At 34.9% G+C, this 15,191-nt stretch overlaps 1 protein-coding gene across 7 annotated transcripts in view; it reads left to right on the forward strand.

Annotated features, from left to right (window-relative positions):
• IFT81 (intraflagellar transport 81) overlaps positions 1-15,191 on the forward strand; it is a 200,573-nt gene that overhangs the window by 128,404 nt on the left and 56,978 nt on the right. For 6 of the 7 annotated variants that reach the window (XM_082641357.1, XM_082641355.1, XM_082641359.1 and 3 more), the window contains 3 exons: positions 3,720-3,883; positions 5,194-5,289; positions 14,628-14,774. In XM_082641357.1, coding sequence (XP_082497483.1) covers positions 3,720-3,883; positions 5,194-5,289; positions 14,628-14,774 — 407 coding nt within the window. The remainder of the gene's footprint in view (positions 1-3,719; positions 3,884-5,193; positions 5,290-14,627; positions 14,775-15,191) is intronic. The other variant, XM_082641360.1, reaches the window with a different exon arrangement.

A 15,191-nucleotide genomic window follows, 5' to 3' on the forward strand; every position in this document is an offset into this window, starting at 1 on the left:
ATATCAATAAGCAATTTGTGGGCCTCCCTGGTGGCGCAGTGGTTGAGAGTCCGCCTGCCGATGCAGGGGATACGGGTTCGTGCCCCGGTCTGGGAGGATCCCATATGCCGCGGAGCGGCTGGGCCCGTGAGCCATGGCCGCTGGGCCTGCGCATCCGGAGCCTGTGCTCCGCAACGGGAGAGGCCACAACAGTGAGAGGCCCGCATACCGCAAAAAGAAAAAAAAAAAAATAATAATAATAAGCAATTTGTTTTCATATGTCTATCCTTGCTAAGAAATTTCTAGAACTTAACATTAATAGTGAATTTTTGAAAATGAAGGTAATGTGTACAAGAATTGAAAAATTTGGTATGCAGAAAAATTGGTTGATCAGTACAGTTTAATACAACTTAAAATGTTAGCCTGAACATGTGTTTCTGCATTGTCTGTTGTCCTCAATTTTATTAGGTTAAATATTTCTTGCTATTATGTTTTAATTCTGGTAACTAAACAGAATATCCAAAGATATTTATAGTATTAGTAATATTTCATTTTTTGTTTGAATTGATAGACTTTGTTTTGCTTTGGCTTTCTAGCCTAACTAGAATTGTTTGGGCCTGGAAATACATAATTATTTAGTAATAAAATGGACAAATAAAGTTGTTCTGTTTTGGCCATCTCTCGAGATATTGGTTTAAAATATTAATGTAAGCAATATGTTAGTAGATGATGCTAAACAATAAAGTCAATTGCGTTGTTATGCAGTAATAGAAGTAATTGGATCAAAACCAATAGTCCATTAATTCAGTGTTTACTGGACATCTGCTACTTGTCAGATACTGTGCTAAGTGCTAGGAATAGAAAGAAAAGCTATTTCTATTAAAGTGCTCACAGTCTAATGGAGAAATGACAAGCAGTGGACAATTATAATGCAGTGTGACAAATACACCGATGGAGCTCAGCACAGGCTCGGATGAGAACAAAGAGGCAAAGAGCACTAAACGCTAACACAGAGTCAAATGGTTTCCTGGAGGTGTGGCAATTGAGTTAAATTAAAGCTGGAGAAGTAGAGGAGTGGAAGACATTCCATGCCAAGGCACAGTGACCTAAAAGAACATAAATGTAGTAGGCTAAGCAAATGATGGAGGAAGAAGTAGAGATAAAAGGGCAGGCTTCTTCTGACTGCTTGTCTTTGAAAAGAAGGCAAGGGAGAGAGTGTGCAAATGATTGAGAAATACAGTACTGTGCATAGATTGAGGCAGCTTAGTGGTCTAGTGGTGTTCACATTGCTGAAGAGTCAGTCAGACAAAGGAAGATTGGAAGATTCAGGAGGAAAAGGTGAGAATTGGTAACAACCTTTCCTGTGTGCTCCCTTTGTGTCCCTGTATTGCACTGAATGTTCTACAGCAATTACCATAATATGTTAATTGTTGGCATATCTGACTCTGGCACAGCTAAACAGGCTAGTCACCAAGTCATAGTTGTTCTTTCTATTTTCAGGCCTTAGCACACAGATTACACACAGCCAGCATTCAGTAAACAGCCTGTTAAATAGTTGGGAGGTGGGAGTAGAGACCTTAACCCTGCATAGGAAGAAAATTTGCTTTTCCACGGGTAGGAGAGAAATCAAGGAAGAAAAAAAAAAGGCTGAAAATATAAAAATAAGGTATTATGTGTGCAATATGTGTTTTTTGTGGATGGACAGGGAGTGGGGAGCAGGAAGTTAAGGAGTTCCTGCTTTGTTGACATCTTTCTGGGAAGCAGAGTCTTAAGGATTATATTCAGCAGCCTAGGAAAAGAGTAAATTAAACAGATGTTCAGTTGCTTCAGGCATTTAGTTTAATAAGGTCCATCGAAATTTTTTAGTAACAACAAATGGCTTACAAAAAATTTCTATTTGCTTAAATAACATAAAAGTATTTTTAGTATAACAGTGTAATTTGTATTTTTTCGGAGTAACAGCTGTGTTGTAAAATATTCACTTAAGTTAATTCATCTTTACACTCTACATAGTCCTGAGATTTATTATGTAAAAGAAGCTACACACTCAGTTGTAATAGGATCAGTGAGACGTTTTCAGAGGGTTTTTAATCAGAATGTTTGCGGAGATCTTAAGTGACCTTATATTTAATTTCACCAGGATTTTCAAAGATAATTTTTTAAAAACTGCATAGAAACGTGTCCACTTTTCATAAGTTAAAATTTTTAAGAGAAGAATTTAAAATGTGGTGGAAACTCTGTTTTTGTTTTTTAATAGCTTTACTGAGGTAAAATGAACATACAGTAAACAGCACGTTTAGAGTATACACTTGATAAGTTTTGACATACATATACACTAGTGAAACTGTCAACCTTAATCAAAATAACAAATATATCCATCACCCCTAAACATTTCCTAGTGCCCCTTTGTAATATCTCACTCCTGTCCCTCTCTGCCTCTCTAACCCACCCCAGGCAACCATTGATCTGCTTTCTGTTACTATAGATTGGTTTGTATTTTCTAGAATTAGAAACTTTTTTTAAACAAGGAAAGTAACATTTAAGAATTTTAAATCTTTAAAAACATTTCAGATTTTGATTTCTTGCATCTCTGATTACATGCACTATGTTTAAGAACTTGAAGGTGGAAAAACTAGTCATCTAATAGCCAAAGAAGCCAGGTTGTAGAGTTAATCGGAGACCATATAGGAATGTCTGCCTAATTATAGTGTGATTCAGTAAACACTTTCTTTTCTCTTCCTTTCCCCAGTCCCTAAAAAAAGAGGTGGAAAATTGTAGGGATGAATGGAAAACTCGTGAATTTGCCATTAATAAATTTTTACACATTAATATATGGTTAGCACAGCAGAACTAAAAATAATTTTAAGGCTTTGGCTGAGATTTATTATGCAATCTACGTACGCAGATTACTTAAACCGGAAATCCAGTGTTTTAAAAAGTCAAGCCAGAATTTGTAAATGTGTAATGGAAAGATCTGAAATAAACTTTTTAAAGCTCTCAAGGCTGGGAATTTATAACAAAACCATTATTCACTGAAAATCTGTATATGTGTATGTTTGTTCACTCTGCCAGAATAAGAAAACTTAAATCTTAAAAATGTAATTTAAGTTGCCACTTAACTGTAAACTAATAATTTACAAAATCAAAACTACCAAACATGGAAAACTGAAAGTGTTTATGAATGTAGATAATTTCTCTTTTTCAGATTTTAACTTGTACCTTTAGTAATATCTTCATTGGTTTAAAGCTAAAAATGATAATGTATTACCATTTATGAAGTATTAGAATAGAAATATAAATTGCATCATAAGTACTGCAAAAGAAGAATAAATGACCAGTTATAGAAGAAATAACCTGGATTAGATTTCATTTGTGTTGTCATTTGGTTCATAGATTCCTTAAATACTTAGATGACAAAATATGACCCAACAAAATATTTGGCACTGTAAAGGTTATTTTTGCATATTGTGGACTGTAAAAGAATTAGGTGGTAATTTGGAAATATCATAATATTACTTTTTCTATAATTTAAATATTCTTCTATGTAAATTGTCCTTCATTATCACTCTAATTAACAGCAAAAAATTTCAGTGGCCAATCTTTTATTGTTCTATACTAGGTATTATACAGAATGCTTTCAATGGATATGCCATACTATCCAGGTCTTATGTTTTAAAATGTACAAAGCATCACTTTACCTACTGTCTTGGGCTGAATATTCATGTATTTTATTTTTGTAGGTTTAATGAAGAGGCTAGAGGAGGAGATAAAGTTTAACTCATATATGGTAACTGAAAAATTTCCTAAAGAATTAGAGAACAAGAAAAAAGAATTGCATTTTTTACAGAAAGTGGTTTCAGAGCCTGCTATGGGTCATTCTGATCTTCTTGAACTTGAATCTAAAGTAAGTAACAATCATCTTCTTTTTATAAGCTTCCAATTTTATCTCATCCCCACTCCTGTGAAAATTATGTGAACTGCTTTCTATAGTGTCCTACTCTTGACTCTTAAGTTAACCTGTGCTAAGAGCTGACAGCTGTTATGAGGAGTTGTTCTTTATGAGAAATTATAGCACATAATGCTGTCACTTAATCCACATGGTGTTATAAAAACCTAGTCAACTGATTAGGAAAGTGGGTAACTTGGATATATAAATTAATGTATATGATTGACTCATAAGTTTATATATTCATAATATAATAATTTAGTTGACAATTTTTTAAATATCATAAATGTGATTACTTTTTATTTCCAAGAATAATATTGTAGCAATTTTGTATTTAAAGCTAATGTTTTTTATTAGCTTTTTATGCCTGCTTTGGAATTACTAAACTTTCTTGTAATGCTCATTGAAGCCTGGTATCATAACATTTTTCTTCCCTAAAAACACTAATCAGATGTATATTTTTTAAAATAATAATTAAGTATCATGAAAATTGATTGAAAAATTTTGACTTTAATATGCTTAATAGCCACTACAATTAAATACATAACTCTAATGATTTTATTCTTTTAATTTATGTATAGAAATTAGTTGTCCAAGTCAGATTTGGCTCAGTTTAATGTTATAGGATTAACAGGAAAATTCTAGTTTTTTCAAAGGATAGTTATACTGAAAGCCATGTAATTAAAAAAAATTTATTATAGGACTATATGCTTCTATTGGCTTTATTCAGTTTTACTACATTTGAGAAAAGTTTAGATTAATGAGTAGGATAAATGACAGCTATTATAGAATCACAGATCATTCATTAGAACAGGAAGGGTTTTTAGATGTCATTCATGTCAACTCTCAGCTGGGTTCGTGAATTCCTTGTACTAAATCCCTGGGGAATGTTAGTCCAGATTTGCTTTATCACTTACAGTTACTTGAAAGTCACAGCCTAGGTGAAGGGATAACTTCAGATTCTTAGAAATCATCTTTTTGATAGTAATATATAAATATTTCATGTAGAATACTTTAGGATAACTTAGATATGGATGGTTAAATCCATGTAAGTAATCAAATTGTGTAAATATATATCATGAGCTGTGAAATGCAAGTTGTCTCTAAAAGTAATCGTAACAGCCCACTCATAATGTTAATGGAGCTGATCCTCCCATCAAATTCCTGATTATAACAACTGTAAATTCAAAGCTTTGTTTGGTCAGATGTCCCTTAGTTTGGGTAATCATAGGCAGAGTTTTAACCTTTTTATTTTCATACTGTTTTAGATAAATGAAATAAACACACAGATCAGTCAGCTGATTGAAAAGAAAATGATGAGAAATGAGCCAATTGAAGGCAAACTGTCACTATATAGGCAACAGGTAAGACCACTCCTTTTGACTCACATATTTAGGTCTGTAATCTTGTTGGTGAACATTTTCATTAATACCATCGTCTGTGTTATCGATAGTCCTAAAGTGAGAAGGAAGCAAAGAATAAATGTTCTCCTGTCATTTCTAATCTCCAGATTATAACAAAGAATTTGTGGAAAAGCCACAAAAGACACATGTTCAGGTTTGAAATTCAATATATCTGATAATGCTTAGTTTCCTTAGTGTCTGCCAACTGTGGTGATAGAGCTCTTTGTGGTTATATCTGTGAGTGTGAAATTTGATTTTTTATATGAATGCTTACTTTAAGTGATATAAATAAGACTATTTATAATCTTTAATGAACTAAAGGCAATATACATTTTCAGGTTTAAAGTTAGTTTGAAAAAATACAGAATAAATTGAATTTTAGTGCTAAGGCATTTATCATTTTATCCAGAAGTCATGAGGGTATATATGTTATGTATTTCTAGACAGAAGGCTCAAATGACAGCCATGGATTACCTGACAAGAACCTTGGCAAGAAGAGTTTAGTGTGAAGAGCATTCTGTAACCTCAGAAAATACTGAGCTACATAACAAAGCATTATTCAAGGATGCTAGAATTTTTAAAAAACCTTTTTATAATGGAAAAATTTAACCATATACAAAGGTAGAGAAAATAGTTCAGTAAACCCTCGTGTGTCCCTCAGCTATAACAATCATGGCCATTCTTATTTCATCTATACCCCCCGCCCCAACTGGATTATTTGAAGCAAATCTTAAACTTCATATAATTTCATCTACAAATATCTCAGAATGTATCTTTAAAAATAAAAACTTCTAGGGCTTCCCTGGTGGCGCAGTGGTTGAGAGTCCGCCTGCCGATGCAGGGGACACGGGTTCGTGCCCCGGTCCAGGAAGATCCCACATGCCGCGGAGCGGCTGGGCCCATGAGCCATGGCCGCTGGGCCTGCACGTCCGGAGCCTGTGCTCCGCAATGGGAGAGGCCACAACAGTGAGAGGCCCACGTACCACACACACACAAAAAAATAAATAAAAAATAAAAACTTCTAAAAAACTTAACATACCACATTTGAAAATTTTATTACTTCCTTAATATTGGCAAATATCCAATCAATGTTCAGATTTCCTTGATTGTCTCTTTTTCTTTCTTTTTTTCCTTTCCTGTTTTTTTTTTTCCCCCAGTGGCTTTGTTTTAATTAGGATCCATACAGGATTTATACACTGCATTTGGTTGATATATTTGTCTCTTTTAATCTATAGGCTCTCTTCCCTACTTATTTATCCATTCATTTAATAATTTTCTTGCAGTTTTTTAAATTGAAACTTGTTTATTTATCCTATAGCATTTCCCATAGTTGGTGTTTTACTGATTGCAGCCTGATGATGTCCTTTTAAAATGTTCCTCTGTTTCCTGTATTTCCTACATATTAGATCTAGAAGCTTGAACAGGTTCTGTTTTGATTTTTTTTTTTTAGATCAAGAATATTCTCTAAGTGGTATTTTATACTTTCATTTGGAGGGAATAATGTCTGATTGTCTCTTTTTTTGTGATTTTTTTGTGCCATTGATTATCAGTGCCTGCCCATTTATTTCATTAGGGATAATAAAATGTTGATACTATGATTCCTTCTTCCTTTATTAGCAGGACTACTTTTTTATTGAAATACAGTTGATTTACAATGTTGTGTTAATTTCTGTTGTACAGCAAAGTGAATCAGTTATACATATATACATTCTTTTTTTATATTCTTTTCCATTATGGCTTATCACAGAATATTGAATATAGTTCCCTGTGCTGTACAGTAAGACCTTGTTTTTGTCTCTCTTTCTGACTTACTTTACTTAGTAAAGTAAAGGTCCATCCATGTAGCTGCAAATGGCATTATTTCATTCTTTTTTATGGCTGAGTAGTATTCCATTGTATATATGTACCACATCGTATCCACTCATCTGTCAATGGACATTTAGGTTGTTTCCATGTCTTGGCTATTGTGAATAGTGCTGCTATGAACATAGGGGTGCATGTGTCTTTTTGAATTATGTTTTTGTCCATATATATGCCCAGGAGTAGTGTTGCTGGATCATATGGCAACTCTATTTTCAGTTTTTTGAGGAGCCTCCATACTGTTTTCCACAGTGACTGCACCAATTTATATTCTGACCAACCATGTAGGAGGGTTGCCTTTTCTCCACACCCTCTCCAGCATTTGTTATTTTAGACATCTTAATGATGGCCATTCTGACTGGTGTGAGGTGGTACCTTATTGTAGTTTTGACTTGCATTTCTCTAATAATTAGCGGTGTTGGAGCTGGACTACTTCTGAAAAGAGAAACCTCCTCTCATCAGCTATTTGGTTATCCTGGAGTATAGTTCATATAGGAAAGTCAGGGTACATGCTTGATTCTTATTTTTATTTTTCAGTTTTCAAAATGAATTGGTTGCGTCTAACATTAAAAATGATTAACTAGGGTTAGTTTTTAATTTTTTTGGTTTCTTATCTTTTTAATGTTATTATGAACCATAGATGTAATGAAATTTAGGTTGCAAACATTTCCCATAACAATGCTCAAATTGTCCCATTTTTGGCTGGTAGGAGGCTTTTCAAGTTAACTTCTGAGTCCTTTTAAAATACTATTTGTCTTTGATAACATCCTTGCTTTCTGGTATGATTAAGATAGTTTCTAGGCTCATCTCTTACATTTCCTACCCCAGTCTTGGAATTAGACTTTCTTCTATGAGCCTGATATGTTTTAGTAGGAAATGATATTTACAGACCACAATCTGGGTATTAGTACTTCTTATTGCTGCTGGGGTGACCATTGTTTTTAGGTCTTTTTAGTGGACAGAGCTAGGAAGTATTTTTTCTCTTTCTCTCTCATAAAGTACACCATGAGTTCATACTGATCCTTTCAGTTCAGATTCAAGACTACTGGGTTTGTTTGTTTGTTTGTTTGTTTTTAGTTTATGTAAAAATTTATTTGACCAAAATGTAGAACAAGTGATAATATTACATATGATACAGTTGCAAGAATCTAAATGAAAAGTGTGGGTTTTACTCAGTTGCACAACTTGCTAGTGTATCTCCTGGATAGTGTAATGCTTAGTGAGGGGCAGAAAATTCGGATAAGCTAGAAGCACAGGGTGATTTTTAGTCAGAATTGTAAGCCTGAGTTGGCCCCTACACTGCTGGGGAATGTGGAATGTTTCAGCTCTGAGATGTTAACTGAGAAAGCAGAAATATAACAAAGCCAAAATCTGCAGCCCTGTCTACAAAATACTCCATATCCAGTTGAATCAGGAGTTTCTTGGTCTTTTATTAACTTGGTCCTGAAGAATGAATTAAAATTCTAGATAAGTAAATCTCCAACTTGCCATTCCCTGGAATATAGAGGAGATTAAGTTATGCGAATTACTTTTTTATCTCTACTTTACTGTCAAAGAGGGCCATTCTGCCCAATATTTGTTTATAGAAAAACAATTCTTGCTCAGTTATTGATGGCTAGCAGTCCTTTTGATATGGCTTCTCTGAATAGGAGGAAATTCTACAGTATTCATTTCCACTCAGTAGATGGCCTCATATCAGAGCAGAGAAGCATGGGTCATTATTGGAATAAGACATCAGCTCCTCAGAGAACAACTTTAGAATGAAAGAAACATATAGAAGGCATATCAAAGATCTATTCAGAAAATACTGAGTAATTATTATGACTCTTTTCCAAGCACTGTCATGCTGACTGCTCAGAGGATGTTTGCTTGGCACGGTGGAGTGTGGAAAAGAGCCAGGATGATTAGGTTAATCTCTCTGTGGTTTATGACTTCCCACAGTAAGCCCCATCTCCCCCTTTTTTGCTCTGGATGGAAAAGACCCACCCATTTTAATATGATGGTCCCTGGCCTCTTGTAGTGTGACCAGTGGTAGATATTCTTCAACCTTTTAAATTGACCCATGACTAGACATTGGAATCTGTGTTTTGAAAGTGTAGGGTTGTCTGTTCCACGAACCAAATGCCCTCAAGGACTACTGAGTTTTTACTTCACCTCATCAATCTCCCATTTTCCTCCTTATCCCAAATTGAAAATTCTGGTTCTCAGAAACACCAACATAATTGCATTCATTGTTTGCTTCATTCCACTGGCACCAACATAGTTCATCATTTGCTTAAATCCATGCATTACATGCAACAGTTTCAAAATAAAAGTACCAATACTACCATCAAAAATACGATTACTGCTAAAAATTGTTTTTTAGTTTGTTTTGTCTTTAGGATATATCCCCCTAGGATTATATAGTCAAATTACTGTTTTAAAGTTACTGGGAATAATTCTTCTGTATGGTTAGGCCACAAAGGAAACTGGATAAATATATATGGTCATTTTGATTTTTAGGGATTAATTTGTTTTATAATTATTTAAAATATTTACGTGATTCCAAGTCAAACCTACAACACTAGAAGTATTTGAAGAAGTTTCTAGCATCTACCTCTGTGCTATTCACCCTATTCTTTCCTCTCCCACAGGTATTTTTTAATTTTGTAGTTTGTTATTCCATTAAAAATAATATTACATATACATATATTCATATATTTCCATCCTCAGAGAAAGAAGAGCATATTATACACTTTTATTCTCCATTTTTTTTTTCTTCATATATGCATGTGAATAGTAAAATAATCTTTATTCCTTTATAACTTTATTGAGATACAGTTTACATACTGTACAATTCACCCATTTAAAATTTACAGTTCAATGGTTTTTAGCATCACAGAGTTGTGCGATCATTACACAATCGATTTTAGAACATTTTTATCACTTCAAAAAGAAACCCCAAAGCCATTAGCAGTCACTTCTCATTTCCCCCAAATCCTACCAAAGACCAAACTATCTCTATAAATTTGCCTATCATGGACATTTCATATAAATGGAATCATACAATATGTGGTCCTTTGTGACTGGCTTCTTTTACTTAGTGTAAAGTTTTTAAAGTTCATCCATGATGTAGCATGTACCTGTACACACTTTATTCCTTTTTGTTACTGAATAATATCCCATTGTATGGATATATCACGTTTTGTTTTTCTATTCACCAGTTGATGAGCATTTGGGTTGTCTCTACTTTTTTTGGCTATTATGAATAATGCTGGTAGGAGCATTCTTGTACAAGTTTTTGTTTCAAAATAAGTTTTCATTTCTCTTGAGTATACTCCTAGGAGTGCAGTTCTTGGTTCCTATGATAATTCTGTGTTTTACATTTTAAGGAAATGCCAGACTGCTTTCCAAAACAGCTGTACCATTTTACATTCCCACCAACAGTGTATGAAGGTTCTGATTTCTCCACATTCTTAGCAACACGTGTTATTAACTGTCTTTTTTATTATAGCTGTCCTAGTGGATATGCTTATTCCTGTTCACAGACATACTGCATTGAGTGGGTATACCACAGTTTATTCAACCAAGCCCCATTAATGGACATTTGGGTTGTTGCCACTTTTGTGCTATTACAAATCATACTTAAATAAATAGCTTTTTGTTTATGTCTTTGCAATTTTTTGCCAGCGTATCTTTGGGATATAGTCTCAGAAGTGAGATTGCTACATCAAAGGATAAATGTAGATGTAAGTTTGCTAAGTATTGCCTAATTCCTCTTCATGGGGGTTTTAGCATTTTACATTCCTATCTGCAGTGTATGAGAGCACCTGTTTCCTTACAGCCTCACTGATAGAGTATGTTGCCAAACTTTTTGCCATCCTTGTAGATGAGAAATGGTATCTTATGATAGTTTTTATTTTTTTTATCTTACCATAAATAAGGTTGAGCATCTTTTCACATGAGTAACAGTCATTTTAATTCTTTTTCTGTGAATTGTCCCTTCCTATCTATACCTATTTTTCTATAGGGTTGTAGGCCTTTTTTTTTCTAGTTTTAGAAACTCTTTATATATCAGGAATATTTATTCTTTATCTAGCTTATCAGTGTAACATTTTCCCCAGTTTGGTATTTGCCTTTTTACTTTGTTTATGGTATTATTTTACCATGGGAAAGTTCTTCATTTTTAGGAAATCAAATTTATTAATTTTTTCACTTATCATTTCAGGTTTCAAGTCATATTTAGGAATGTTTTTCCCTCTTGAAAGTTAGAGAGAAATTTACTCAAGTTTCCTTTTTGGAATTCTGTGATTTAATTTTTGTAATTGAATCTTTGATCTGTTTAGAATTTTTCTTTGGCATATGGTATTTATTGTATATGGCTGTCCAATTCTCCAGCTGTTCCAATACCAGTTGGTAAAAAGTCCGTTTTCCCCTATGGACTTGAGAGTCCTCCTCTGTTTTATTTAAATTTTTAAAATACTATTGGATCTATTACCAGATTTTCTGTTGTTCTGTTGACCTATGTACCCATATTAACTGTTTTAATTATAGAAACTTTATCATCAAGTTCTAATATCTAATAAAAGTAGCCATTTTCATCCCCAGTTGCTTTACTTTTTTAGGGTTTTCCTTACAATTCTTTTTTTTATATAAATTTATTTATTTTTGGCTGCATTGGGTCTTCGTTGCTGTGCACAAGCTTTCTCTGGTTGCAGTGAGTGGGGGCTACTCTTTGTTGCGGTGTGCGGGCTTCTCATTGCGGTGGCTTCTCTTGTTGCGGAGCACGGGCTCTAGGTGCGTGGGCTTCAGTAGTTGTGGCATGTGAGCTCAGTAGTTGTGGCTTGCGAGCTCAGTAGTTGTGGCTTGCAGGCTCTAGAGCACAGGGTCAGTAGTTGTGGTGCACAGACTTAGTTGCTCTGCAGAATGTGGGATCTTCCCGGACCAGGGCTCGCACCTGTGTCCCCTGCATTGGTGGGCGGATTCTTAACCACTGCGCCACCAGGGAAATCCCTTACAATTCTTATTTGTATGTTCTTCCAAATAACCTTTATTATCAATTTGTCTATCTCTAGAAAAAAATCATACTTTTAAAATTATTAGGGTTGCTTTGTATTTATCAATTACCTCAGAACTTACATCTTTACAATATTGAGTCTTCCTATCTAAGAACATGGTATGTCTCTCCATTTGTTCAAGTTTATTTTTATTTTATTTTATTTTTTTGCAGTACGCAGGCCTCTCACTGTTATGGCCTCTCCCGTTGCGGAGCACAGGCTCCGGATGCGCAGGCTCAGCGGCCATGGCTCACGGGCCCAGCCGCTCCGTGGCATGTGGGATCTTCCCGGACCGGGGCACAAACCCGTGTCCCCTGCATCGGCAGGCGGACTCTCAACCACTGTGCCACCAGGGAAGCCCTCAAGTTTATTTTTGTATCTTTCAGGAGTGTTTAATAGTTTTCCTCATAAAATTTTGGAACTTCTCTTGTTAAACTTATGCTTACATATTTAATTTTTGTTTTTACTTTTATAAATGAGGGCTTTTCTTTCCAAATATTTTCTGACTGATTTGTCTATGAAAGCTATTGATTTATTTCCTGTAGATTCTTTTGATTTTTTGGGTACATAATCATATACTATGAAAATTCCAATTTTTCCTTTCAGATTCTTGTGCTTCTCATTGCTTTCTCTTGTCTAATGGTGTGTGCAAATACCTTCAGCACAGTATTAAATTGTAGTGAAGGTGCTGGGCATTTTTACCTTGTTTCAGACTTTGGCGGGATATACACTCATATTTCTCTATTAAATAAGATCCTGGTTTGGGCTGAGGTTTATATTTATTTATTTTATCATGTTGAGGAAGCAGACCATCAATTCCTATACAGTTCTGGTACTCTAATCATTACTTCTCTTTTTTTTTGGCTGAAACAATTTTATAGAGGGAAACATTCCTTCATCATCTGTCTTTTTTCATTTTTTTAAACAGGGAGGACAATAGAGTTTTTTAAAGGGTTTGCACTAAAGATTTCCCCCTCTTGTCAAATTTGTTTGAAGAAAATATTTGTACTATTTCACTTGAGAAGACAATTTAGCTAATGTTTTTCTTTTTTTTTTTTGTGGTACGCGGGCCTCTCACTGTTGTGGCCTCTCCCGTTGTGGAGCACAGGCTCCAGACGCGCAGGCTCAGTGGCCACGGCTCACGGGCCCAGCCGTTCCGCGGCATGTGGGATCTTCCCGGACCGGGACACAAACCCGTGTCCCCTGCATCGGCAGGCGGACTCTCAACCACTGCGCCACCAGGGAAGCCCCTAATGTTTTTCTTAAATCAGTACAGCCATGGTTCATTTAAGGAAATCCCCCATGAGTTGCTAACTAATATAAAATGCTGCCATTATGGCTAAGAGCAGCCATCTGGATTGTGTAAACGTTTGCATAATTCTGGTGAGTCAGATGTTTGAATTTGAACCTGCATTTTATTTATTAGATTGCCCCAAATATAATAAATGTTTTAACATTTTATTTTAAAAGTATGGACATTGAATTTATTTATTTTATTTATTTATTTATTTTTTGCGGTATGTGGGCCTCTCGCTGTTGTGGCCTCTCCCGTTGTGGAGCACAGCGGCCATGGCTCACGGGCCCAGCCCGCAGGCTCAGCGGCCATGGCTCATGGGCCCAGCCGCTCCGTGGCATGTGGGATCTTCCCGGACCAGGGCACGAACCTGTGTCCCCTGCATTGGCAGGCGGACTCTCAACCACTGCGCCACCAGGGAAGCCCTGGATATTGAATTTAGATAAGAAGACCTGTGTTGTAGTTTTGAGAATAAAGCATTCTTGTTTTCTTCCAATGAAAGGAAACTGACGATGCAGAAAAGCAGTAGGCCTAGTGTTAGCTTCTTTACTTACCTAGAAGGTATTTTCATTAGCATTTGAGTGTTACTTAACAAGATTTTAATATTTTTATTACTATTGCATTTCTGTTTCTCTGTTGATATGTCCTATATTTTCAGGGCTTTTGTCTTCCATAATGTTTTTAGGTTATTTAATATACGTTGCAGGGAATTCCCTGGTGGTCCAGTGGTAGGACTCGGTGCTTTCACCACGGGTGCCCAGGTTCAATCCCTGTTCGGGACACTAAGATCCTGCAAGCTGCACAGTGCAGCCAAAAATGTATATAAATGTATTTTATATATATATATATATATACACATATATATATATATATGTATATATATATATATATATATATATATATATATATATATATATATATATACAATGCATACTCATACTAAGTATATAACTGGTGATAGTAGGTAGTAGGGCAAAGGGTACTGTCAGGAGAAGTCAACCTGATATTGAAAATTTAGCTCAGTAAAATCTAAAAAATACTTAATTTCACAAGATAATAGAAAGTTGATTGTATATCTTATTTTACATTCATATTTAATGCTCAATTAGGCATCCATCATTTCTCGTAAAAAAGAAGCCAAAGCTGAGGAACTTCAGGAGGCAAAGGAGAAGTTAGCCAACCTAGAGAGAGAAGTGTCAGTGAAGACAAATCAGACCCGTGAATTTGATGGCACCGAAGTTTTGAAGGGAGATGAAGTAAGTTGAGGTGTCTAATGGGACAAGGATATGAGTATTGTTTTTGTTTGAAACCATTAATGTTTTTTTACTTTTTATTTTGACTGTCAATAATGGGAAGTTAATTTATTTTATGAAGCCTATTTATTTAAAACTGAAAACTCTTTGCAGTAATATTGAGATATTCTTGATATATAATGATGGAGATTTTAGTGATTTTTATGAGATACTGTTCCAAATTTTCACTTTTTAATTAGGTGGATTTATATTGGATTTATTTATTATAAGTATTAAGTTATAAAGGTGAAACCAAATGAGTAGAAACTGACAGATAAGACAAATATTCATATTTTTTGATAAATATAATTCCATAAAGGGCTGAGAAAGTATCACTAAGTTACTTTGTCAGTAATGTGTAGTTGGCCAGTGGGACTGGCA

Source organism: Mesoplodon mirus (genome assembly GCF_964341445.2).
Source record: "Mesoplodon mirus genome assembly, chromosome: 13".
NCBI classification, from domain to species: Eukaryota; Metazoa; Chordata; class Mammalia; order Artiodactyla; family Ziphiidae; genus Mesoplodon; species Mesoplodon mirus.